The sequence below is a fragment of the Ranitomeya imitator genome, chromosome 2 (assembly GCF_032444005.1).
Source record: "Ranitomeya imitator isolate aRanImi1 chromosome 2, aRanImi1.pri, whole genome shotgun sequence".
Classification (NCBI taxonomy): Eukaryota; Metazoa; Chordata; class Amphibia; order Anura; family Dendrobatidae; genus Ranitomeya; species Ranitomeya imitator.
This window is the reverse complement of record NC_091283.1, coordinates 48,677,725-48,699,914: the sequence shown is the minus strand read 5'-3', so window position 1 is coordinate 48,699,914 and position 22,190 is coordinate 48,677,725. Positions and strand designations below refer to the sequence as shown.

The window sequence follows — 22,190 nt, the reverse complement described above, 5'->3', positions numbered from 1 at the left end:
AGACGTGTCACACAAAATGCTTAATAAATAACATTTCCCACATGTTTACTTTACATCAGCGCAATTTTGGAACCACTTTTTTTGTTAAGAATTTATATGGGCTAATAGCTTAACAGTGATTTCTCATTTTTACAACAATATTTTTTGGGGGACTACATCACATTTGAAGTCACTTTAAGGAGTCCATGTGATAGAAAATACCCAAAAGTGACACCATTCTTAAAACTGCACCCCTCATGATGTGCAAAACCACATTCAAGAAGTTTATTCACTCTTCATGTGCTTCACAGGAATTTTTTGAATGTTTTTTAAAAAAAATGAACATTTAACTTTTTTTCACAAAATATGCAATTCATATCCAATTGTTTTTTTTTCTTTTTACCAAGGGTAAAAGGAGAAATTGGACCCCAAACGTTGTTGTACTGTTTGTCCTGAGTACGCTGATACCCCATATATGCAGGTAAATCACTATTTGGGTGCATGGCAGAGTTCGGAAGGGAAGGAGCACCGTTTGACTTTTCAAGGCAAAATTGGCTGGAATTGAGATTGGATGCTATGTCGCATTTGGAGAGCTCCTGAAGTGCCTATACAGTGGAAACCCCCCACATGTGATACCATTTTTGGAACTAGACCCCCTAAGGAACTAATCAAGATCTGTGGTGAGCACTTTGAACCCCCAAGTGTTTCACAGAAGTTTATAACGTACAGCCATAAAAATGAAAAATCATATTTTTTTACAAAAAATATTTTTTTACCCACAATTTTTTATTTTCACAAGGGTAACAGGAGAAATTGGACCCAAAAAGTTGTTGTCCAATTTGTCCTGAGTATGCCAATACCCTATGTGTGGGGGTAAATCACAGTTTGGGGGCACAGAAAGGGAAGGAGCACCGTTTGACTTTTTCAACGCAGAATTGGCTGGAATTGAGATCGGACTCCATGTCATATTTTGAGAGCCCCTGATGGGCCTAAACAGTGGAAACCCCCCAATTCTAACTCCAACCCTAACTCCAACACACCCATAACCCTAACCAAAAACTTAACCCTAACACACCCCTAACCCTAATCCCAACCCTAACTCTAATCCCAACCCCTAACCCTAATCCCAACTCTAACCCTAATTCAAACTCTAACCCTTACTTTAGTATCAACTCTAACCCTTAGGCCGAGTTCACATTTGCATTTGGGGGCTTTGCAGAGGGCTGCATACTTCCTCCGTTATGCTCTGCCTACTTCCGCATACTGCTGCATGCATCATGTGTACCTATCTTTAACATTGGGTACGCAGGACATGCAGTTGTATGTGAATGCGTTATTTTGATGCGCCCACCATCTGCACAAGACGCAACTTTTTGCGTTCTCATTCGATCGTTGGGAGCTTCAAAACACCGCATCCGTATGTATCCGCATACATCCGTATGTCCTGCTTAGCCAATGTTAAAGATAGGTTCGCAGGACGCATGCAGAAGTATGTGGAAGTAGGCAGAGCTTGACGGAGGAAGTACACATCCCTCCGCAAAGCCCACGAATGCAAATGTGAACTTACCCTAACATTATCCCCAACCCTAACCCTAACTTTAGCCCCAACCCTAACCCTAATGGGAAAATGAAAATAAATACTTTTTTATTTTATTATTTTTCCCTCACTAAGGGGGTGATAAGGGGGAATTTGATTCACTATTTATAGAGAGAGTTTTTATGTTTGATAGCTGTCACACGCTAAAAGATGCTTTTTGCAAAAAATAGCTTTTGCATCACCACATTTTGAGAGCTATAATTTTTCCTTATTTTTGTCCACAGAGTCATGTGAGGTCTTGTTTTATGCCGGACGATTTTACGTTTTTATTGGTACCATTTTCGGGCACATGACATTTTTGATTGCTTTTTATTACGATTTTTGGGAGGCAGAATGAACAAAAAACAGCAATTCATGAATTTCTTTTGGGGGGCACGCTTATACCGTTCAGCGTGTAGTATAATTGATAAAGCAGTTTTATTTTTCGGGTTGCTATGATTACAGCGATACCTCATTTATATTTTTTAATATTTTGGCGCTTTTATACGGTAAAAACTGTTTAATATAAAAATAATTAGTTTTGCATCTCTTTATTCTGAGAGCTGTAACTTTTTTATTTTTTCGATGATGACATTGTCTTGTAGCTTGTTTTTCGGGACAAGATGAAGTTTTCCGCGGTACCATGACTATTTATATGCATCTTTTTGATCGCATATTATTCCACTTTTTGTTCAGCCGTATGATGATAAAGCATTGCTTTTTGCCTTGTTTTTTTATGGGGTTCACTAAAGGGGTTAAATAGTGGGATAGTTTTATAGGTCGGGTCGTTATAAACGTGGCAATACTAAATATGTGTACTTTTATTGCTTTTTTTGTTTTTTTTATTTACATAAAGAAATGTATTTATTGGAAAAATATTTTTTTTCTTTAATTAAGAATTGTAAAAAATATATATTTTTACACATGCTAATATTTTTTTTTTACTTTTTTACACTATATAAAGTCAGATCACTGATCTGACACTTTGCACTGCACTGTATCAGATCAGCGATCTTGGAGTCGGGGGTCTGAAAGGAGAGCCTCAGTACAACACGATCACATCGCGTTGTACTGAGGGAAGCACGCAGGGAGCCCCCTACCTGCGCAATGCTTCTCTATGCCAATGCCGGGACTGGAACGCTGCGATCTTGTTTGATTGCAGTGTTACGGAGGTTAAAGTGCCGGGAGCGGTCAGTGACCACTCCTGGCACAAAGTGTCGGGTGTCAGCTGTGAGAATCAGCTGACACACAGCCGCGATCACCCGCACACCACCCGCGTGCGCGCCGATGACGTACTATCCCATCCATGGTCAGACAGACCCAGGGCACATGGACGGGATAGTACGTCAGATGGCAGAAAGGGGTAAATATCATGGTAAAGTATCATATTTTTGCTATTATACTAATTTGCTTAAACGACTTACCAAAATCTTTAGATAAAATCTCTCCTGCTCCTATGTCTCCCCTGTTACTAAACGCATCGCTGCAGTCCACCAATGCTTCCTTCACGACATCGTACCCAATCAGTACTATGGTCCGATGGTTTGAAATATAGATGGTATAGACAGGTCCGTACGTCTCACTTAGCTAGAGAGATATAAAAATTCTGGTGAATGTGAATTTATCCTCCAAACAAGTAAAATATACTGTAGGAAAAAACTTTATATTTACTATCAAAAAAATTAAAATTGTTGAGATCCCTGAAGCTAAGATGTAATTGCTACACAAACATATACAGTTTTGAGTTTATAGTAGGAATCGCATAGTAGATGCCACATTTATTAGCTGGTGAGAAGAGCAGAATGTACAAAGAGCTTCTCACTGGAGGAGCCAACATGTGCTTGGATTACATTTAGCCAACTAAGGGCAAAATGTAATACTTCATTTCTCCTGTGGAGGTGCTGCAGGCACATTAAACACTTGTTGCTGGGTTTCTCCACAGATCACTGCTAACTGCTGATGGTACTTTTAGCAGGGATCCTTTATGATCACTTTATTATACAGGATCCTAATAAAAGTATACTGTCCTCATACTTTTAATTTTTGACAGTGAAAATACTGTTATAATGTATAGATAGATAGATTGAATTCTTATCTTGCCGTTTATTTTTCACACCTGTCTAAAACTTTTGCACACTATTCTGCGTGGGATTGTGTATTGACATTAGCTTACATTTATCATCATAACTGCATAAAATGTACTGCGAGTTTTATTCAAAATAGAACATGTAACACAGGTCAGAAGTTATATACAGCTTTGGCAAAAATTAAAAGACCTCTGCAAAGTGTTCAGTTTGTCTGATTTTTCTCTTTATAGGTTTATTTTTGAGTAAAATGTAAATATTTCATCTATTCTATAAACTTCTGACAATCTCCGAATTTCCAAGCAATAAATTTTGTATTTTTTTTCTGAAAAGGAGAGCTGGTCAAAATTAAAAAAAACCAGTGCTAACAGACCTCAAATAATGCAAAGAAAACACGTTCAGAATCATTTAGAAATAACAATACTCATGTTGTAACTCAGGAAGAGTTCAGAAATCTATATTTTGTGGAATAACCATGATTTTTAATCACAGTGTTCATGCGTCTTGGCATGCTTTCCACCAGTCCTTTTAAGCAGTTCTTTGTTTGATGGCTTGTGACTATCCATGATCCTCTTGACTACATTCCAGAGGTTTTCAATGGGGTTCAGGTCTGGAGATTGGGCTGCCCATGACAGGGATTTGATGTGGTCTCTTAATGTTTGCCAGAGCTGTATATATAATGCACAACCCCAATTCCCAAAAAGTTGGGACACTGAGTAAACATAAAGAATGTGATGACTGAAATCTTTGATAGGCTTATTTTATTCACAATATAACATGGAACACAGGTAAGAAGTTTAACGTTGGACATATTTTCATTTGATTAGAAAAAAAATCTATTTAGAAGTTGATGGCAGCAACAAAACTTCAAAATGGTTGTGCTACGTCTATGTCTACCATTGTGTAGCATCTCCTTTTCTTTTTATAATAATCTGTAAATGTCTGGGAAGTGACTGAGGAAACATTTGCTGGAATTTTTGGAAGAAGAACTTAGTCCCATTTTGTTGTCTGATTCTCACTTCTGAGTTCTGGATCTTCTGCAAATTTCTGTTTCTTAATGCGCCAAATATTTTCTATTGGTGAAAGGTCTGGACTGGAAATGCCCAGTTCATCATCCAAACTCTTCTTCTGCGAAGCTATGCTATGTAGTGATTGATGTAGTATGTGGTTTATCAGTGCCCTGCTGAAATATGTATGGTCTTCCCTGAAATAGTCATTGTATGCTTGGATCACATGTTGTTCTAACATCTCAATGCTCAGCATTGACAGCGCCTTTCATGTTAAAACTGCCCATGCCATAGGCACTAATGAAGAATTGTTCACTGATAACAAGCTGGATGGTCCCTCTCTTCTTGAGTCTGCAGGACACAGTGTCTGTGGTTTCCTTAAAGAATTTCACATTTTGATTCATCTGACCACAGAACAGTTTTCCATTTTGCCCCAGTCCATTATAAGTGAGATTTGGTCCAGAGAAGATGGCAGCTTTTCTGGATTGTGTGGATATTTGACTTCTTCTTTGCATGGTAGATCTTTGGCCTTTATTTTGGAATTGCTTCACAAAGGGTTCACAAACAATGATATCTGGAAGTATTCTTGAGTCCACACAGTGATTTACCTGTTTTTATTGCCGTGCCATCTGAGGACCCGTAGATCATTAGCATAAAAAATTAAACGCCAGTCTCAACCTTTCTGCACATGGATTTCTACAGTATCTCTCAACATTTTTGTGATATCATGTACTGTAGATGGAGAGACATTTAAAGTTTTTGCAATTTTATGTTGGGGAACATTTTGTATGAATTGATTTTGAAGCAATTGTTCATAGACTAGTAATTCTCTGACCATCTTTGCTTTGAAAGACTCTGCCTCTCTAATATGCTCTTTTTATACAGTCATGTGACAGTTGAAAATTGACTCTCTAGCTGTTTTTCAGTAGAAACACTTATTTTTCTAGACTTTTGTTAATCATGTCACATAGTTTTCAGACGTCTTGCTGCCATTAATTTTTAAATAAGTTAATTATTTCAAATTAAATGTAAAAATTACCAACTTTTACTCACTTATCTGAGTTCTATGTTCTTTTGTAAATAACATATGTCTGTAAAAGATTTATTAAATATTGTGATTTTTTCATCTTACACAGTGTCACAACTTTTTGGAATTAGGGATTCAGGTTGTCTAACTTTAAATAATTATCATAATATCTCCCTTTTTAAGTATTTATCAGTCCCAACATAAAAAGACAGCAGTGGGGGCATCAAATACCCCTCTTTATCTCTTTCACACTGTAAGTTTACAGGAGAGTATAGGTTCCTGTTTATGGCCATCTGTAATTAGCCAACTGAGCAGGAGTGACAAACTATGATAAATTAGCCAATATGACAGTGATTTTATAGAGCAGCATAGTAACAGAGTTAGCATTAGCAAGGCTGAAAAAAGATATTTGTCCATCCAGTTCAGCCTATATTCCATATATTCCATCAGAATATATCCCTAGATCTACATCCTTCTAAAGAACCTAATAACTGTAAGACACCCAGGCCTCTCTTGAACCCCTTGACGGAGTTCGCCATCACCACTTCCTTAGGCAAGGAATTCCAAATTCTCACTTCCCTAACAGTAGAGAATTGTCTTCTATGTTGGTAAAAAAAATTGTCTCTCGTCCAGATGCAGAGAATGCCCCCTTGTGACCGTCACCTTCCTTGGTATAAAGAGATCCTCGGAGAGATATTTGTATTGTCCCCTTAAATACTTATACATGGTTATTAGATTGCCCCTCAGTCATATTTTTTCTAGACTAAATAATCCTAATTTTGCTAATCTCTCTGGCTGTTGTAGTTCCCCTATCACCTTTATTAATTTTGTTGCCCTCCTTTGTACTCGCACTAGTTCCACTATATCCTTCCTGAGCACTGGTGCCCAAAACTACACAGTGCTTCATGTGCAGTCTAACCAGGGAATTGTACAGAGGCAGTATAATGTTCTCATCATGAGTATCCAGACCCCTTTTAATGCACCCCATAATCCTGTTTGCCTTGGCAGCTGCTGCCTGGTACTGGCTGCTCCAGGTAAGTTTATCATTAACTAGGATACTCAAATCCTTCTCCATGTCCGATTTACCCAGTGGTTTCCTGTTTAGTGTGTAATGGTGATATTGATTCCTTCTTCCCATATGTGTGACCTTACATTTGTCATTGTTAAGTCGCACCTCTCGGGCCAAGTTTCCAACTTATCCAGATCCATCTGTAGCAGAATACTATCTTCTCTTGTATTGACTGCTTTACATAGTGTTAGGGCTAGCGTAACGCACCATATAATAAAGAGATTGATACGAGGTGCGTTCGCAGCCCTGGGTCCACCGTGCAGAGATGGTACCTGCTGCTATGTAATGGCGGATGGACACTTAGCTCACACGTGGGTTAGACTTCACCCCGTGTCAAATGGTAGGGAGCTCTGTTGCTTCACAGAGTCGCACAATACGCTGCACCCTGTTAGCAGTCACAAGGTGCGGCTGCAAGACACTAGTGGGATCCCTAAGAATCACCCCCACTAATCTGGTGATTGAACTGGCTCTGACCCTCAGTGGCTTTTGAGCCTGCGCCTGAGGACGCCCCGAGTCAGATGCACAGACCAAGCGGGAATTCCCACCCTATACTGACGGTTGTCAGAACCTTTTATAGCAGTAGCGCTCGGGGACCTTCCTGATGGTCCAAGAGGATCCACAACAGGACCTGAGCTGTGACCCCTGACCTTCAATGGGAGGTCGCCCTGTGGGCATGCTCAGTGTGGGAAAAGCAGGACTTAATCCCTGAAATGCCTGCTCACTGATGAACAGTCCTGGCTACAAGGACAGAGCCTGGAAAGCTTGCAGTACCAAGCACACAGTATGAGCTTGAGCCAGACGCTGGAATCGATGTCTCTGCTAAGCAATTTCCACTGCGGCTGGAGGAGAATGGGAGACCACAGAGGAAATGGTTTGAGATTCCCCCTGTGCAGCGGTGGGAACTCGTCACCCCCAAGGGCCCGCCCACCTTGGGCCTTGCTACGTTCAAAGGCTGCAATGAGCAGCAGAGCCCAAATGTGCTCCACAGGTTCTATCCTCTGGGCCGTGACCCTTCCAGTACACCAGACAGTACTTTTTGACACGTTCCACCTTGCACCCCAAGATAGAATTCACCACATACTCGTCCGTGGATGAACCCGATGTCCCGGCAGATGACTCGGAAAACCGGGACATATAAATGGGATTTAAGAGGGACACATGAAAGGTGTCGGTGATACCCAGGCGTGGAGGAAGAGCCAGATGGTAAACCACAGGATTAAGCTGTTCCAGAACCTTGAAGGGACCTAAGTAGCAAGGTGCAAACTTAGTGGGCTCAACTCGCAGCCTGATATTGCGGACGGAGAGCCACACTAAGTCGCCAGGAGCAAAGGTCGGAGCGGGGAGCCGATGTGCATTGGCAGAGACCCTCATTATCTCCTTGGAGACCCAGATGGCATCCTGTGTGCGGTCCCAGATGTCTCATGCTTCCACTGCCCAGTCTGCCACCCTAGAGTCGGCAGAAGACACGGGCATAGGCACAGGAACCCGCGGATGCTGGCCATAATTAAGGAGGAATGGAATCTGTCCAGTGAAGTCGGCTTCGGCATTGTTCAAGGCAAACTCCGCCCATGGTAGCAGAGATGCCCAGTCATCCTGCCTGGCCGAGACAAAATGTCTTAGGTATGTGACCAGGGTCCGGTTGGCCCTCTCTGCCAACCCATTCGTCTCGGGATGGTACGCTGAAGAGAGATTCAGCTCAATACTTAGTAGGTGACAAAGCTCTCTCCAGAACCGAGATGCAAACAGGGGACCCCGGTCACTGACAATCTTATCAGGCACACCGTGTAAGCGGAAGACATGTTTGACAAACAACGCCACCAAGACTCTGTGCAGAATGTAACCATGGGAGAGGCACCAAATGCATCATTTTAGAGAAATGATCGGTAACTACCCAAATAACGGTGCAGCTACGGGACTTGGATAAGCCAACCACAAAGTCCATCCCGACCGTCTCCCAGGGCTTATCAGCCACCGGTAGGGGGTAAAGTAGCCCAGCAGGCCTTTGTCGAGAAGATCTATTCTTGGCGCAGGATACGCACGCCCAAATATAGTCTTCGATGTCACGGGCCACATGCGGCCACCAGTACGTACACACCATAAGCTCTGATGTCCTCTTGATCCCGAAATGTCCACCCATCCTGGATGAGTGAGCCCAAGAGAGAACATCCAGTCGCAAATTAGATGGCACAAAAGTCTTGTCCGGGGGCACAGATTTTAGCGACTCCGGAGCCACAGACTCTCGGAGGGGACAATTAGCCGAGGCTCCTCCTCCACTGATTACATCACGGAGCGGGAGAGAGCGTCGACGCAAATGTTCTTCTCCCTGGATAGGAAATGAAGGGTGAAATGGAACCTGGAGAAGAACAGGGACCATCTAGCCTGGCGAGCGTTCAGCCGCTGGGCTGTTTGCAAATACACCAAATTGTTGTGGTCAGTGTAAACTTGGAAGGGAAAGCGAGCCCCCTGCAGGAGGTGTCTCCACTCTGAAAAGGCCAACTTCATTGCTAGCAACACCCTGTTCCCAATGGAATCATTCCTCTCCGCCAGATTGAAGGTCTTGGAGTAGAAGAAGCAAGGATGCTTCTGACCTTGAGCATCCTTTTGGAAGAGGACCGCTCCAGCACCGACGGATGAGGCATCCATCTCAATAATGAAGGGCTTATCTACATCGGGACGATGCAGATTGGAAGCGCTAGCAAAATGGAACTTAACAGATAAGAAGGCCTGGGAGACCTCCTCCGACCCCAATTTGGGATTTGCACACTTCTTGGTTAGGGCTACCAAGGGAGCTACCAAAGTGGAGAAGTGGGGAATGAACTGACGATAATAATTAATGAACCCCAAAAAGCGCTGCACCGCTTTGAGAAAATGAGGTTCCTGCCAGTCCATCACTGCTTGTAGCTTGGCAGGATCTATAGCTAATCCCCGGGCTGAGATGATATAGCCCAGGAAAGGCAAGGACTCCTGCTCAAACAGACACTTCTCCAACTTGGCATAGATGGAGTTTGCCCGTAGGAGGTCAAAAACTCTGGAAGCATCTCTCTTGTGGGAGTCAATATCTGGAGAGTAGATGAGAATATCATCCAGATAGACAACCACTGAAGTGGAGAGCATATCCCAGAAGAAGGAATTCTCAAAGTCTTGGAAGACGGCTGGGGCATTACAGAGTCCAAAGGGCATCAACAGATACTCATAGTGCCCATCCCTGGTATTAAAAGCCGTCTTCCATTCGTCCCCCTAATGGATGCAAATCAGGTTGTAAGCACCCCACAGATCTAACTTAGTAAATACCCGCGCCCCTTGTAGTCTATCGAAGAGCTCAGATATCAAAGACAGAGGGTATTTATTCTTAACGGTGATGGCTTTAAGACCCCAGTAGTCCATACTAGAGTTGAGCGACCTTGACCTTTTTAGAGTCGAGCCGGGTTTCGCGAAACCCGACTATCTCAAAAGTCGAGTCGAGTGGAATCGGCCGATTACCGCGAAAAGTCGGGGATCGACCGAAACACGAAACCCAATGCAAGTCAATGGGGGAGCATAGTCGGCAGTGAGTGGAGGCCAGGAAAACATGTACAGTGTCCATTTTAATGGCAAAAAACATACATTCTTATTCCTGAAGCTTGTCAATCTAAATTTACCTTATAATAATAGTAAGGCATTGGAAATTGGGGGTCATTTGGCTAAAGTTGTGGGGGGTAGGGCTGGTTCAAGTAATTAGTGGGCCCAGTAAATCTGGATCACGTCACGGCAGTGGAGCAGGGAGAGGTAAGTATTTCAACTTTGCAAGTGCTGTGATCCTGAGCAAGCAGGGGGGGTCCACTCGTTGGCATTGGCACTGGCACAGGGCCCCTCAAAGTACAGCGGTGTGTTTGCATGGCGGGGGCTCCTCCCACCGGCAGCAACACCTTTGCGTACTATGAGGGGCCCTGTGCCAGTGACGTCGCCAACGAGTATTCCTCTCCTCACCTGATGAAGGAACCTGCACCTTCATCTGCACCTGCCTCTTTCTCCCCGTGTAAGGTGGAATGGTATGCGGGAAGGGGGATCTGACTTTCAGCAGGGGCACAATCTTGCAGTGTAGCGTGCACGGGCAATGTTGCGTTATTTGTTCAATGTACCAGCAGACTCATCTATCACTGGCTGGGCAATGGGCAGGATGAGGGGGAAACAGATATGGGCCCAAAGAATAAAGTGGCCTAAATGCAGTTCAAAATTTGTAACAGGACTAACCAGGGGGCATTGCTTTGTTCAGTGGAGGACAACTGGAATGAGAGGCTGACACAGAGAGTAGGCCCAAATCAGTAAGTATTCTAAATGCAGTTTAAAATTGTCAACAGTAGTAAACCGGCGGCACAGCTTTGTTCACTGTAGGAGAACAGCAAGGAGCGGCAGACACAGATAGAAGGCCCCAACCCAACTAGTAGGCCTAATGCAGTGTTGTTTTCAACAACTACTTAAGAAGAGCCAGAAGATCGAAGCAATGGAGACAAAACCTGGGGAACACCTTGGAGTGGAACACACCGTCTCTACACCCCATAGCCAACTAGTAGGCCTAATGCAGTGTTGTTTTCAACAACTACTAAACGAGAGTCAGAAGATTGAAGCAATGGCGAGGAAACCTGGGGAACACCTTGGAGTTGAACACACCGTCTCTACACCCCAGACCCAACTAGTAGGCCTAATGCAGTGTTGTTTCAACAACTACTAAACACGAGCATGAAGATTGAATCAATGGAGAGGAAACCTGGAGAACACCTTGGAGCGGCAGAGACCCTTAGTAGGCCCTACCGAAGTAGTAGCCCCAATGCAGTTTTCCAATTCCTAGAGGCTGAAAACCAGACTATTGACGCTCAGCATTTTTCAAAGGAGGACAGCTGTATTGAGTGGCGCAGACAGACACAGTTATTAGGCCTTAACCCAAAAATGTGGCTCAATGCAGTTAAAAAAAGGTTACAGGGGTACACAGGCAGCATTGGTCTGTTCAGTGGAGGACTATTAAAATTATGGACCGTAGACAGACTTTGTACGCCTACTATTAAAAAAAGGATGCTCTATGCAATTAAAAATAGGTTCCAGGGGTACATGGGCAGCAGTGGCCTGGTCAGTGTAGTAGTAGTAGAAAGAACGGACCGCAGACAGGCTTCGAAGGCCTAAGATAAAAAAATTGGGCTTGCTGTAGGCAATTTTAAATTGGTTCCAGGGGTACACGGGCAGCAGTGGTCTGGTCAGTGGAGGCCTAGTGGAAGGAGGGACCGCAGACAGGCATCAAAGGCCTAACATAATAACATTGGGCTGGCTGTAGGCAATTCAAAATTGGTTCCAGGGGTACACGGGCAGCAGTGGCCTGGTCAGTGTAGTAGTAGTGGAAAGAACGGGCCGCAGACAGGCTTCGAAGGCCTAACATAACAAAATTGGGCTTGCTGTAGGCAATTTTAAATTGGTTCCAGGGGTACACGGGCAGCAGTGGTCTGGTCAGTGTAGTAGTAGTGGAAAGAACGGGCCGCAGACAGGCTTCGAAGGCCTAACATAATAAAATTGGGTTGGCTGTAGGCAATTTTAAATTGGTTCCAGGGGTACACGGGCAGCAGTGGCCTGGTTAGTGTAGTAGTAGTAGAAAGAATGGGCCGCAGACAGGCTTCGAAGGCCTAACATAATAAAATTGGGCTGGCTGTAGGCAATTTTAAATTGGTTCCAGGGGTACACGGGCAGCAGTGGCCTGGTCAGTGTAGTAGTAGTAGAAAGAACGGACCGCAGACAGGCTTCGAAGGCCTAACATAAAAAAATTGGGCTTGCTGTAGGCAATTTTAAATTGGTTCCAGGGGTACACGGGCAGCAGTGGCCTGGTCAGTGTAGTAGTAGTGGAAAGAACGGGCCGCAGATAGGCCTCGAAGGCCTAACATAATAAAATTGGGCTGGCTGTAGGCAATTTTAAATTGGTTCCAGGGGTACACGGGCAGCAGTGGTCTGGTCAGTGTAGTAGTTGTGGAAAGAACGGGCCGCAGACAGGCTTCGAAGGCCTAACATAATAACATTGGGCTGGCTGTAGGCAATTCAAAATTGGTTCCAGGGGTACACGGGCAGCAGTGGCCTGGTCAGTGTAGTTGTAGTGGAAAGAACGGGCCGCAGACAGGCTTCGAAGGCCTAACATAAAAAAATTGGGCTTGCTGTAGGCAATTTTAAATTGGTTCCAGGGGCACACGGGCAGCAGTGGTCTGGTCAGTGTAGTAGTAGTGGAAAGAACGGGCCGCAGACAGGCTGCGAAGGCCTAACATAATAAAATTGGGCTGGCTGTAGGCAATTTTAACCCCTTCATGACCCAGCCTATTTTGACCTTAATGACCTGGCCGTTTTTTGCAATTCTGACCAGTGTCCCTTTATGAGGTAATAACTCAGGAACGCTTCAACGGATCCTAGCGGTTCTGAGATTGTTTTTTCGTGACATATTGGGCTTCATGTTAGTGGTAAATTTAGGTCAATAAATTCTGCGTTTATTTGTGATAAAAACGGAAATTTGGCGAAAATTTTGAAAATTTCGCAATTTTCACATTTTGAATTTTTATTCTGTTAAACCAGAGAGTTATGTGACACAAAATAGTTAATAAATAACATTTCCCACATGTCTACTTTACACCAGCACAATTTTGGAAACAAAATTTTTTTTTGCTAGGAAGTTATAAGAGTTAAAATTTGACCAGCGATTTCTCATTTTTACAACGAAATTTACAAAACCATTTTTTTTAGGGACCACCTCACATTTGAAGTCAGTTTGAGGGGTCTATATGGCTGAAAATACCCAAAAGTGACACCATTCTAAAAAATGCACCCCTCAAGGTGCTCAAAACCACATTCAAGAAGTTTTTTAACCCTTCAGGTGCTCCACAGCAGCAGAAGCAACATGGAAGGAAAAAATGAACATTTAACTTTTTAGTCACAAAAATTATCTTTTAGCAACATTTTTTTTATTTTCCCAATGGTACAAGGAGAAACTGAACCACGAAAGTTGTTGTCCAATTTGTCCTGAGTACGCTGATACCTCATATGTGGGGGTAAACCACTGTTTGGGCGCACGGCAGGGCTTGGAAGGGAAGGAGCGCCATTTGACTTTTTGAATGAAAAATTGGCTCCACTCTTTAGCGGACACCATGTCACGTTTGGAGAGCCCCCGTGTGCCTAAAAATTGGAGCTCCCCCACACGTGACCCCATTTTGGAAACTAGACGCCCCAAGGAACTTATCTAGATGCATAGTGAGAACTTTGAACCCCCGGGGGCTTCACAAATTGATCCGTAAAAATGAAAAAGTACTTTTTTTTCACAAAAAAATTCTTTTAGCCTCAATTTTTTTCATTTTCACATGGGCAACAGGATAAAATGGATCCTAAAATGTGTTGGGCAATTTCTCCTGAGTACACCGATACCTCACATGTGGGGGTAAACCACTGTTTGGGCACATGGTAAGGTTCGGAAGGGAAGGAGCGCCATTTGACTTTTTGAATGAAAAATTATCTCCATCGTTAGCGGACACCATGTCGTGTTTGGAGAGCCCCCGTGTGCCTAAACATTGGAGCTCCCCCACAAATGACCCCATTTTGGAAACTAGACCCCCCAAGGAACTTATCTAGATGCATATTGAGCACTTTAAACCCTCAGGTGCTTCACAAATTGATCTGTAAAAATGAAAAAGTACTTTTTTTTTTCACAAAAAAATTATTTTCGCCTCAGTTTTTCATTTTCACATGGGCAATAGGATAAAATGAATCCTAAAATTTGTTGGGCAATTTCTCCCGAGTACGCCGATACCTCATATGTGGGGGTAAACCACTGTTTGGGCACACGGCAGGGCTCGGAAGGGAAGGCGCGCCATTTGACTTTTTGAATGGAAAATTAGCTCCAATTGTTAGCGGACACCATGTCGCGTTTGGAGAGCCCCTGTGTGCCTATGCATTGGAGCTCCCCCACAAGTGACCCCATTTTGGAAACTAGACCCCCCAAGGAACTTATCTAGATGCATATTGAGCACTTTAAACCCCCAGGTGCTTCACAGAAGTTTATAATGCAGAGCCATGAAAATAAAAAATAATTTTTCTTTCCTCAAAAATGATTTTTAGCCTGGAATTTCCTATTTTGCCAAGGGTAATAGGAGAAATTGGACCGCAAATGTTGTTGTCCAGTTTGTCCTGAGTACGCTGATACCCCATATGTGGGGGTAAACCACTGTTTGGGCGCACGGCAGGGCTCGGAAGGGAAGGCACGTCAATTGGCTTTTTAAATGGAAAATTAGCTCCAATCATTAGCGGACACCATGTCACGTTTGGAGAGCCCCTGTGTGCCTAAGCATTGGAGATCCCCCACATATGACCCCATTTTGGAAACTAGACCCCCAAAGGAACTAATCTAGATGTGTGGTGAGGACTTTGAACTTCCAAGTGCTTCACAGAAGTTTATAACGCAGAGCCATGAAAATAAAATAAAAATTTTATTTTCTCTAAAATGATTTTTTAGCCTGCAATTTATTATTTTCCCAAGGGTAACAGGAGAAATTTGACCCCAAAAGTTGTTGTACAGTTTCTCCTGAGTACGCTGATACCCCATATGTGGGGGTAAACCACAGTTTGGGCACATGTCGGGGCTCAGAAGGGAAGTAGTGACTTTTGAAATGCAGACTTTGATGGAATGGTCTGCGGGCGTCACGTTGCGTTTGCAGAGCCCCTGGTGTGCCTAAACAGTAGAAACCCCCCACAAGTGACCCCATTTTGGAAACTAGACCCCGAAAGGAACTTATCTAGATGTGAGGTGAGCACTTTGAACCCCCAAGTGCTTCACAGAAGTTTATAACACAGAGCAGTGAAAATAATAAATACGTTTTCTTTCCTCAAAAATAATTTTTTAGCCCAGAATTTTTTATTTTCCCAAGGGTTACAGGAGAAATTGGACCCCAAAAGTTGTTGTCCAGTTTCTCCTGAGTACGCTGATACCCCATATGTGGGGGTAAACCACTGTTTGGGCACACGTCGGGGCTCAGAAGGGAAGTAGTGACTTTTGAAATGCAGACTTTGATGGAATGGTCTGCGGGCGTCACGTTGCGTTTGCAGAGCCCCTGGTGTGCCTAAACAGTAGAAACCCCCCACAAGTGACCCCATTTTGGAAACTAGACCCCCCCAAGGAACTTATCTAGATATGTGGTGAGCACTTTGAACCCCCAAGTGCTTCACAGACGTTTACAACGCAGAGCCGTGAAAATAAAAAATCATTTTTCTTTCCTCAAAAATGATGTTTTAGCAAGCAATTTTTTATTTTCTCAAGGGTAACAGGAGAAATTGGACCCCAGTAATTGTTGCCCAGTTTGTCCTGAGTACGCTGATACCCCATATGTGGGGGTAAACCACTGTTTGGGCACATGTCGGGGCTCGGAAGTCAAGTAGTGACGTTTTGAAATGCAGACTTTGATGGAATGGTCTGCGGGCGTCACGTTGCGTTTGCAGAGCCCCTGGTGTGCCTAAACAGTAGAAACCCCCCACAAGTGACCCCATTTTGGAAACTAGACCCCCCAAGGAACTTATCTAGATATGTGGTGAGCACTTTGAACCCCCAAGTGCTTCACAGACGTTTACAACGCAGAGCCGTGAAAATAAAAAATCATTTTTCTTTCCTCAAAAATGATGTTTTAGCAAGCAATTTTTTATTTTCTCAAGGGTAACAGGAGAAATTGGACCCCAGTAATTGTTGCCCAGTTTGTCCTGAGTACACTGATACCCCATATGTGGGGGTAAACCACTGTTTGGGCACACGTCGGGGCTCGGAAGGGAAGGAGCACCATTTGACTTTTTGAATAAAAGATTGGCTGGAATCAATGGTGGCGCCATGTTGCGTTTGGAGACCCCCTGATGTGCCTAAACAGTGGAAACCCCTCAATTCTAACGCCAACACACCCCTAACCCTTATCCCAACTGTAGCCGTAACCCTAACCACAACCCTAACCCCAACACACCCCTAACCACAACCCTAACCCCAACACACCCCTAACCCTAACCACAACCCTAATTCCAACCCAACCCTAACCCTAAGGCTATGTACCCACGTTGCGGATTCGTGTGAGATTTTTCCGCACCATTTTTGAAAAATCCGCGGGTAAAAGGCACTGCGTTTTACCTGCGGATTTTCCGCGGATTTCCAGTGTTTTTTGTGCGGATTTCACCTGCGGATTCCTATTGAGGAATAGGTGTAAAACGCTGCGGAATCCGCACAAAGAATTGACATGCTGCGGAAAATACAACGCAGCGTTTTCGTGCGGTATTTTCCGCACCATGGGCACAGCGGATTTGGTTTTCCATAGGTTTACATGGTACTGTAAACCTGATGGAACACTGCTGCGGATCCGCAGCGGCCAATCCGCTGCGGATCCGCAGCCAAATCCGCACCGTGTGCACATAGCCTAATTCTAAAGGTATGTGCACACGCTGCGGAAAACGCTGCGGATCCGCAGCAGTTTCCCATGAGTTTACATTTCAATGTAAACCTATGGGAAACAAAAATCGCTGTACACACGCTGCGGAAAAACTGCACGGAAACGCAGCGGTTTACATTCCGCAGCATGTCACTTCTTTCTGCGGATTCCACAGCGGTTTTACAACTGCTCCAATAGAAAATCGCAGTTGTAAAACCGCAGTGAAATGCGCAGAAAAACCGCGGTAAATCTGCCATAAATCCGCAGCGGTTTAGCACTGCGGATTTATCAAATCCGCTGCGGAAAAATCCGCAGAGGACCAGAATACGTGTGCACATACCGAAACCCTAACCCTAACCCTACCCCTAACCCTAACCCTACCCCTAACCCTAACCCTAACCCTACCCCTACCCCTAACCCTACCCCTACCCCTAACCCTAGCCCTAACCCTACCCCTACCCCTACCCCTAACCCTACCCCTAACCCTACCCCTACCCCTACCCCTAACCCTACCCCTACCCCTAACCCTAACCCTAACCCTAGTTCTAACTCCAACCTTAGTGGAAAAAAAAAAAAATTCTTTATTTTATTATTGTCCCTATCTATGGGGGACAAATGGGGGGGGGTCATTTACTGTTTTTTTATTTTGACCACTGTGATAGATTATATCACAGTGATCAAAATTCACATTGGAACGAATCTGCCGGCCGGCAGATTCGGCGGGCGCACTGCGCATGCGCCCGCCATTTTGGAACATTGCGGCGCTCGGGGAAGAAGACGGACGGACCCCGCCAGGATCGGTAAGTATAAGGGGGGGAGATCAGGGCACAGGGGGGGGAGATCAGGGCACGGGGGGGCGTCGGAGCACGGGGGGGGAGGGATCGGAGCATGGGGGAGAGTGATCGGTGTGCGGGCGGGTGGATCGGTGTGCAGGGGGGGTGGATCGGTGTGCAGGGGGGGTGGATCGGAGCACGGGGGGGGATCGGAGTGCGGGGGGGTTTGATTGGAGCACGGGGGGTGTGATTGGAGCACGGGGGGAGCGGACAGGAGGACGGGGGAGCGGAGCACAGGACGGAGGGGAGCGGGCCACAGATCGGGGGGCTGGGGGGGCGATCGGAGGGGTGGGGTGGGGGCACATTAGTATTTCCAGCCATGGCCGATGATATTGCAGCATCGGCCATGGCTGGATTGTAATATTTCACCATTTTTTTAGGTGAAATATTACAAATCGCTCTGATTGGCAGTTTCACTTTCAACAGCCAATCAGAGCGATCGTAGCCACGAGGGGGTGAAGCCACCCCCCCTGGGCTAAACTACCACTCCCCCTGTCCCTGCAGATCGGGTGAAATGGGAGTTAACCCTTTCACCCGATCTGCAGGGACGCGATCTTTCTGTGACACAGCATATGCGTCACAGGTCGGATTGGCACCGACTTTCATGACGCATACGCTGTGTCACAGGTCGGGAAGGGGTTAAATTGGTTCCAGGGGAACACGGGCAGCAGTGGCCAGGTCAGCGGAGGCTGATTGTAATGAGTGTCTGCCAGTTAGTAGTCCAAAACAATACATAAATGTGAATGTCTCACATTAAAAGCCAACGAAAACACTAAAGGGTGCAATCTTTAGGTACAGGGGTGGGATCCTCTGCGTAGTTTCTGACCTACTAATTTGGCGCCAAGTATTTACTTGGGTAAATAGAGGACACTGCCCCTGACTATGTTAAGTACCATCATACATGTCAACACAATGGTATTGTCAGTGGCAGGAATGGAAGGATGTCAGCGCATAGTCTAAACATTGGTGGAAGTGTGAGAGATAATTGTGGAAGTGGTAGAGCAATGTTTGACCTGGGGGTGGGTGAACTCTCTTGTGGCCGGCGGTACAGGCCCAGGGCCCCTCATATTACAATGGTGTGTCTGACGTTGGGTGCGCACCACCACCGCCAGAGACAGTTTATTGTACTATGAGGGACCCAGTGTCAGTGCTGTCGACCAAAAGCGGGCACACCCACCTCTTCAGACAAACAGCACTCTCACGGGTGCTTGCGCCAAGTCGCGATACCACGGCCCCGTGTGGGGAGTTTGGCCATTTAGGGAGGTGTACACATGTCGTATGCTGGACAATCAGCTGCTGCAAATTAAGACATTTGATAAGTAATTCACAGTAGTCCACAGGCAAGAGCTTTTCATAGGAAAGCTAGGTGTCGCCCGGGCAAGGTGGGGCAAAAGAATTTGAAATCCAGTTGTGGTTCATTTTAATGAATGTTAGATCATCAACATTTTGTGTAGCCAGACGAGTCCTTTTTTCGGTTAATATTGAACCTGCAGCACTGAATACTCTTTCTGATAGGACACTAGCTGCCGGGCAAGCAAGCTCCTGCAATGCATATTCAGCCAATTCTGGCCAGGTGTCTAATTTGGATGCCCAGTAATCAAATGAGAATGACGGTTGAGGGAGAACATCGATAAGGGATGAAAAATAGTTTGTAACCATACTGGACAAATGTTGTCTCCTGTCACTTTGAATTGATGCAGCAGTACCTGTCCTGTCTGCGGTCATAGCAAAATCACTCCACAACCTGTTCAGAAAACCCCTCTGTCCAACGCCACTTCTGATGTGTGCACCCCTAGCACTCCTGGTCTGCTGCCCCCTGGAGCTCGTGTGAGAACGATCACGGGCGCTGTGTGCAGGGAATGCCTGAAGCAAACGGTCAACAAGAGTTGATTGTTTTGTTGCTAATATTAGTTCCAAGTTCTCATGTGGCATAATATTTTGCAATTTGCCTTTATAGCGAGGATCAAGGAGGCAGGCCAACCAGTAATCGTCATCGTTCATCATTTTTGTAATGCGTGTGTCCCTTTTGAGGATACGCAAGGCATAATCCGCCATGTGGGCCAAAGTTCCAGTTGTCAAATCTGCGGTTGTGCTTGGTTGAGGGGCAGTTGCAGGCAAATCTACGTCACTTGTGTCCCTCAAAAAACCAGAACCCGGCCTTGCCACGCCACCAATTTCCAGTGCCCCCAGGAAAGCTTCCTCATTAAAAATATACTCATCCCCATCATCCTCCTCATCCTCCACCTCCTCTTCACCCGCTACCTTGTCCTGTACACTGCCCTGACCAGACAATGGCTGACTGTTATCAAGGCTTTCCTCTTCCTCTGGTGCAGACGCTTGATCCTTTATGTGCGTCAAACTTTGCATCAGCAGATGCATTAGGGGGATGCTCATGCTTATTATGGCGTTGTCTGCACTAACCAGCCGTGTGCATTCCTCAAAACACTGAAGGACTTGACACATGTCTTGTATCTTCGACCACTGCACACCCGACAACTCCATGTCTGCCATCCTACTGCCTGCCCGTGTATGTGTATCCTCCCACAAAAACATAACAGCCCGCCTCTGTTCACACAGTCTCTGAAGCATGTGCAGTGTTGAGTTCCACCTTGTTGCAACGTCTATGATTAGGCGATGCTGGGGAAGGTTCAAAGACCGCTGATAGGTCTGCATACGGCTGGAGTGTACAGGCGAACGGCGGATATGTGAGCAAAGTCCACGCACTTTGAGGAGCAGGTCGGAGAAACCAGGATAAGTTTTCAATAAGCACTGCACCACCAGGTTTAAGGTGTGAGCCAGGCAAGGAATGTGTTTCAGTTGGGAAAGGGAGATGGCAGCCATGAAATTCCTTCCATTATCACTCACTACCTTGCCTGCCTCAAGATCTACTGTGCCCAGCCACGACTGCGTTTCTTGCTGCAAGAACTCGGACAGAACTTCCGCGGTGTGTCTGTTGTCGCCCAAACACTTCATAGCCAATACAGCCTGCTGACGCTTGCCAGTAGCTGCCCCATAATGGGACAACTGGTGTGCAACAGTGACAGCTGACGATGGAGTGGTTTGACGACTGCGGTCTGTGGAAGAGCTCTCGCTTCTGCAGGAGGATGAGGAGGAGGAGGAGGGGATGCGAACGCCTACAGCCAACTGTTTCCTAGACCGTGGGCTAGGCACAACTGTCCCGAAATTGATGTCCCCTGTGGACCCTGCATCCACCACATTCACCCAGTGTGCCGTGATGGACACGTAACGTCCCTGGCCATGCCTACTGGTCCATGCATCTGTAGTCAGGTGCACCTTTGTACTCACAGATTGCCTGAGTGCATGGACGATGCGCTGTTTAACATGCTGGTGCAGGGCTGGGATGGCTTTTCTGGAAAAAAAAGTGTCGACTGGTTAGCTCGTAGCGTGGTTCAGTGTACTCCATCAGGGCTTTGAAAGCTTCGCTTTCAACTAACCGGTAGGGCATAATCTCTAACGAGATTAGTCTAGCTATGTGGGTGTTAAAACCCTGTGTACGCGGATGCGAGGATAAGTACTTCCTTTTTCTAATCAGAGTCTCATGTAGGGTGAGCTGGACTGGAGAGCTGGAGATCGTGGAACTAGCGGGTGTGCCGGTGGACATGGCAGACTGAGAGACGGTTGGAGATGGTATTGTTTCCGCCGGTGCCCTAGATGCAGTATTTCCTCCTACGAAACTGGTGATTCCCTGACCCTGACTGCTTTGGGCTGGCAAAGAAACCTGCACAGATACTGCCGGAGGTGCAGAAAATGGTGGCCTTACAGTGACGGAAGGGATGTTGCCTTGCTGAGTGTTTCATTGGCCGAGTGTGCTACAACCTTAAGGGACGTTTGGTAGTTAGTCCAGGCTTGCAAATGCATGGTGGTTAAATGTCTATGCATGCAACTTGTATTGAGACTTTTCAGATTCTGACCTCTGCTTAAGCTAGTTGAACATTTTTGACAGATGACTTTGCGCTGATCAATTGGATGTTGTTTAAAAAAATGCCAGACTGCACTCTTCCTAGCATCGGATCCCTTTTCAGGAATTGCAGACTGAGCTTTAACCTGATGGACACGCTGTCCTCCAACAGTTTTTTGCTTTGCAACGCGTTTTGGGCCAGATACAGGCCCGGCAGATGGAACCTGTTGCGATGTTGATGCCTACTGCGGCCC

The 22,190-nt window shown here is 45.5% G+C and overlaps 1 protein-coding gene across 4 annotated transcripts in view; it reads right to left on the bottom strand.

Annotated features, from left to right (window-relative positions):
• Window positions 1-22,190, bottom strand: part of LOC138661766 (cytochrome P450 2C23-like) — a 137,096-nt gene that overhangs the window by 87,533 nt on the left and 27,373 nt on the right. For all 4 annotated transcript variants that reach the window (XM_069746667.1, XM_069746664.1, XM_069746668.1 and 1 more), the window contains exon 2: window positions 2,980-3,142. In XM_069746667.1, coding sequence (XP_069602768.1) covers window positions 2,980-3,142 — 163 coding nt within the window. The remainder of the gene's footprint in view (window positions 1-2,979; window positions 3,143-22,190) is intronic.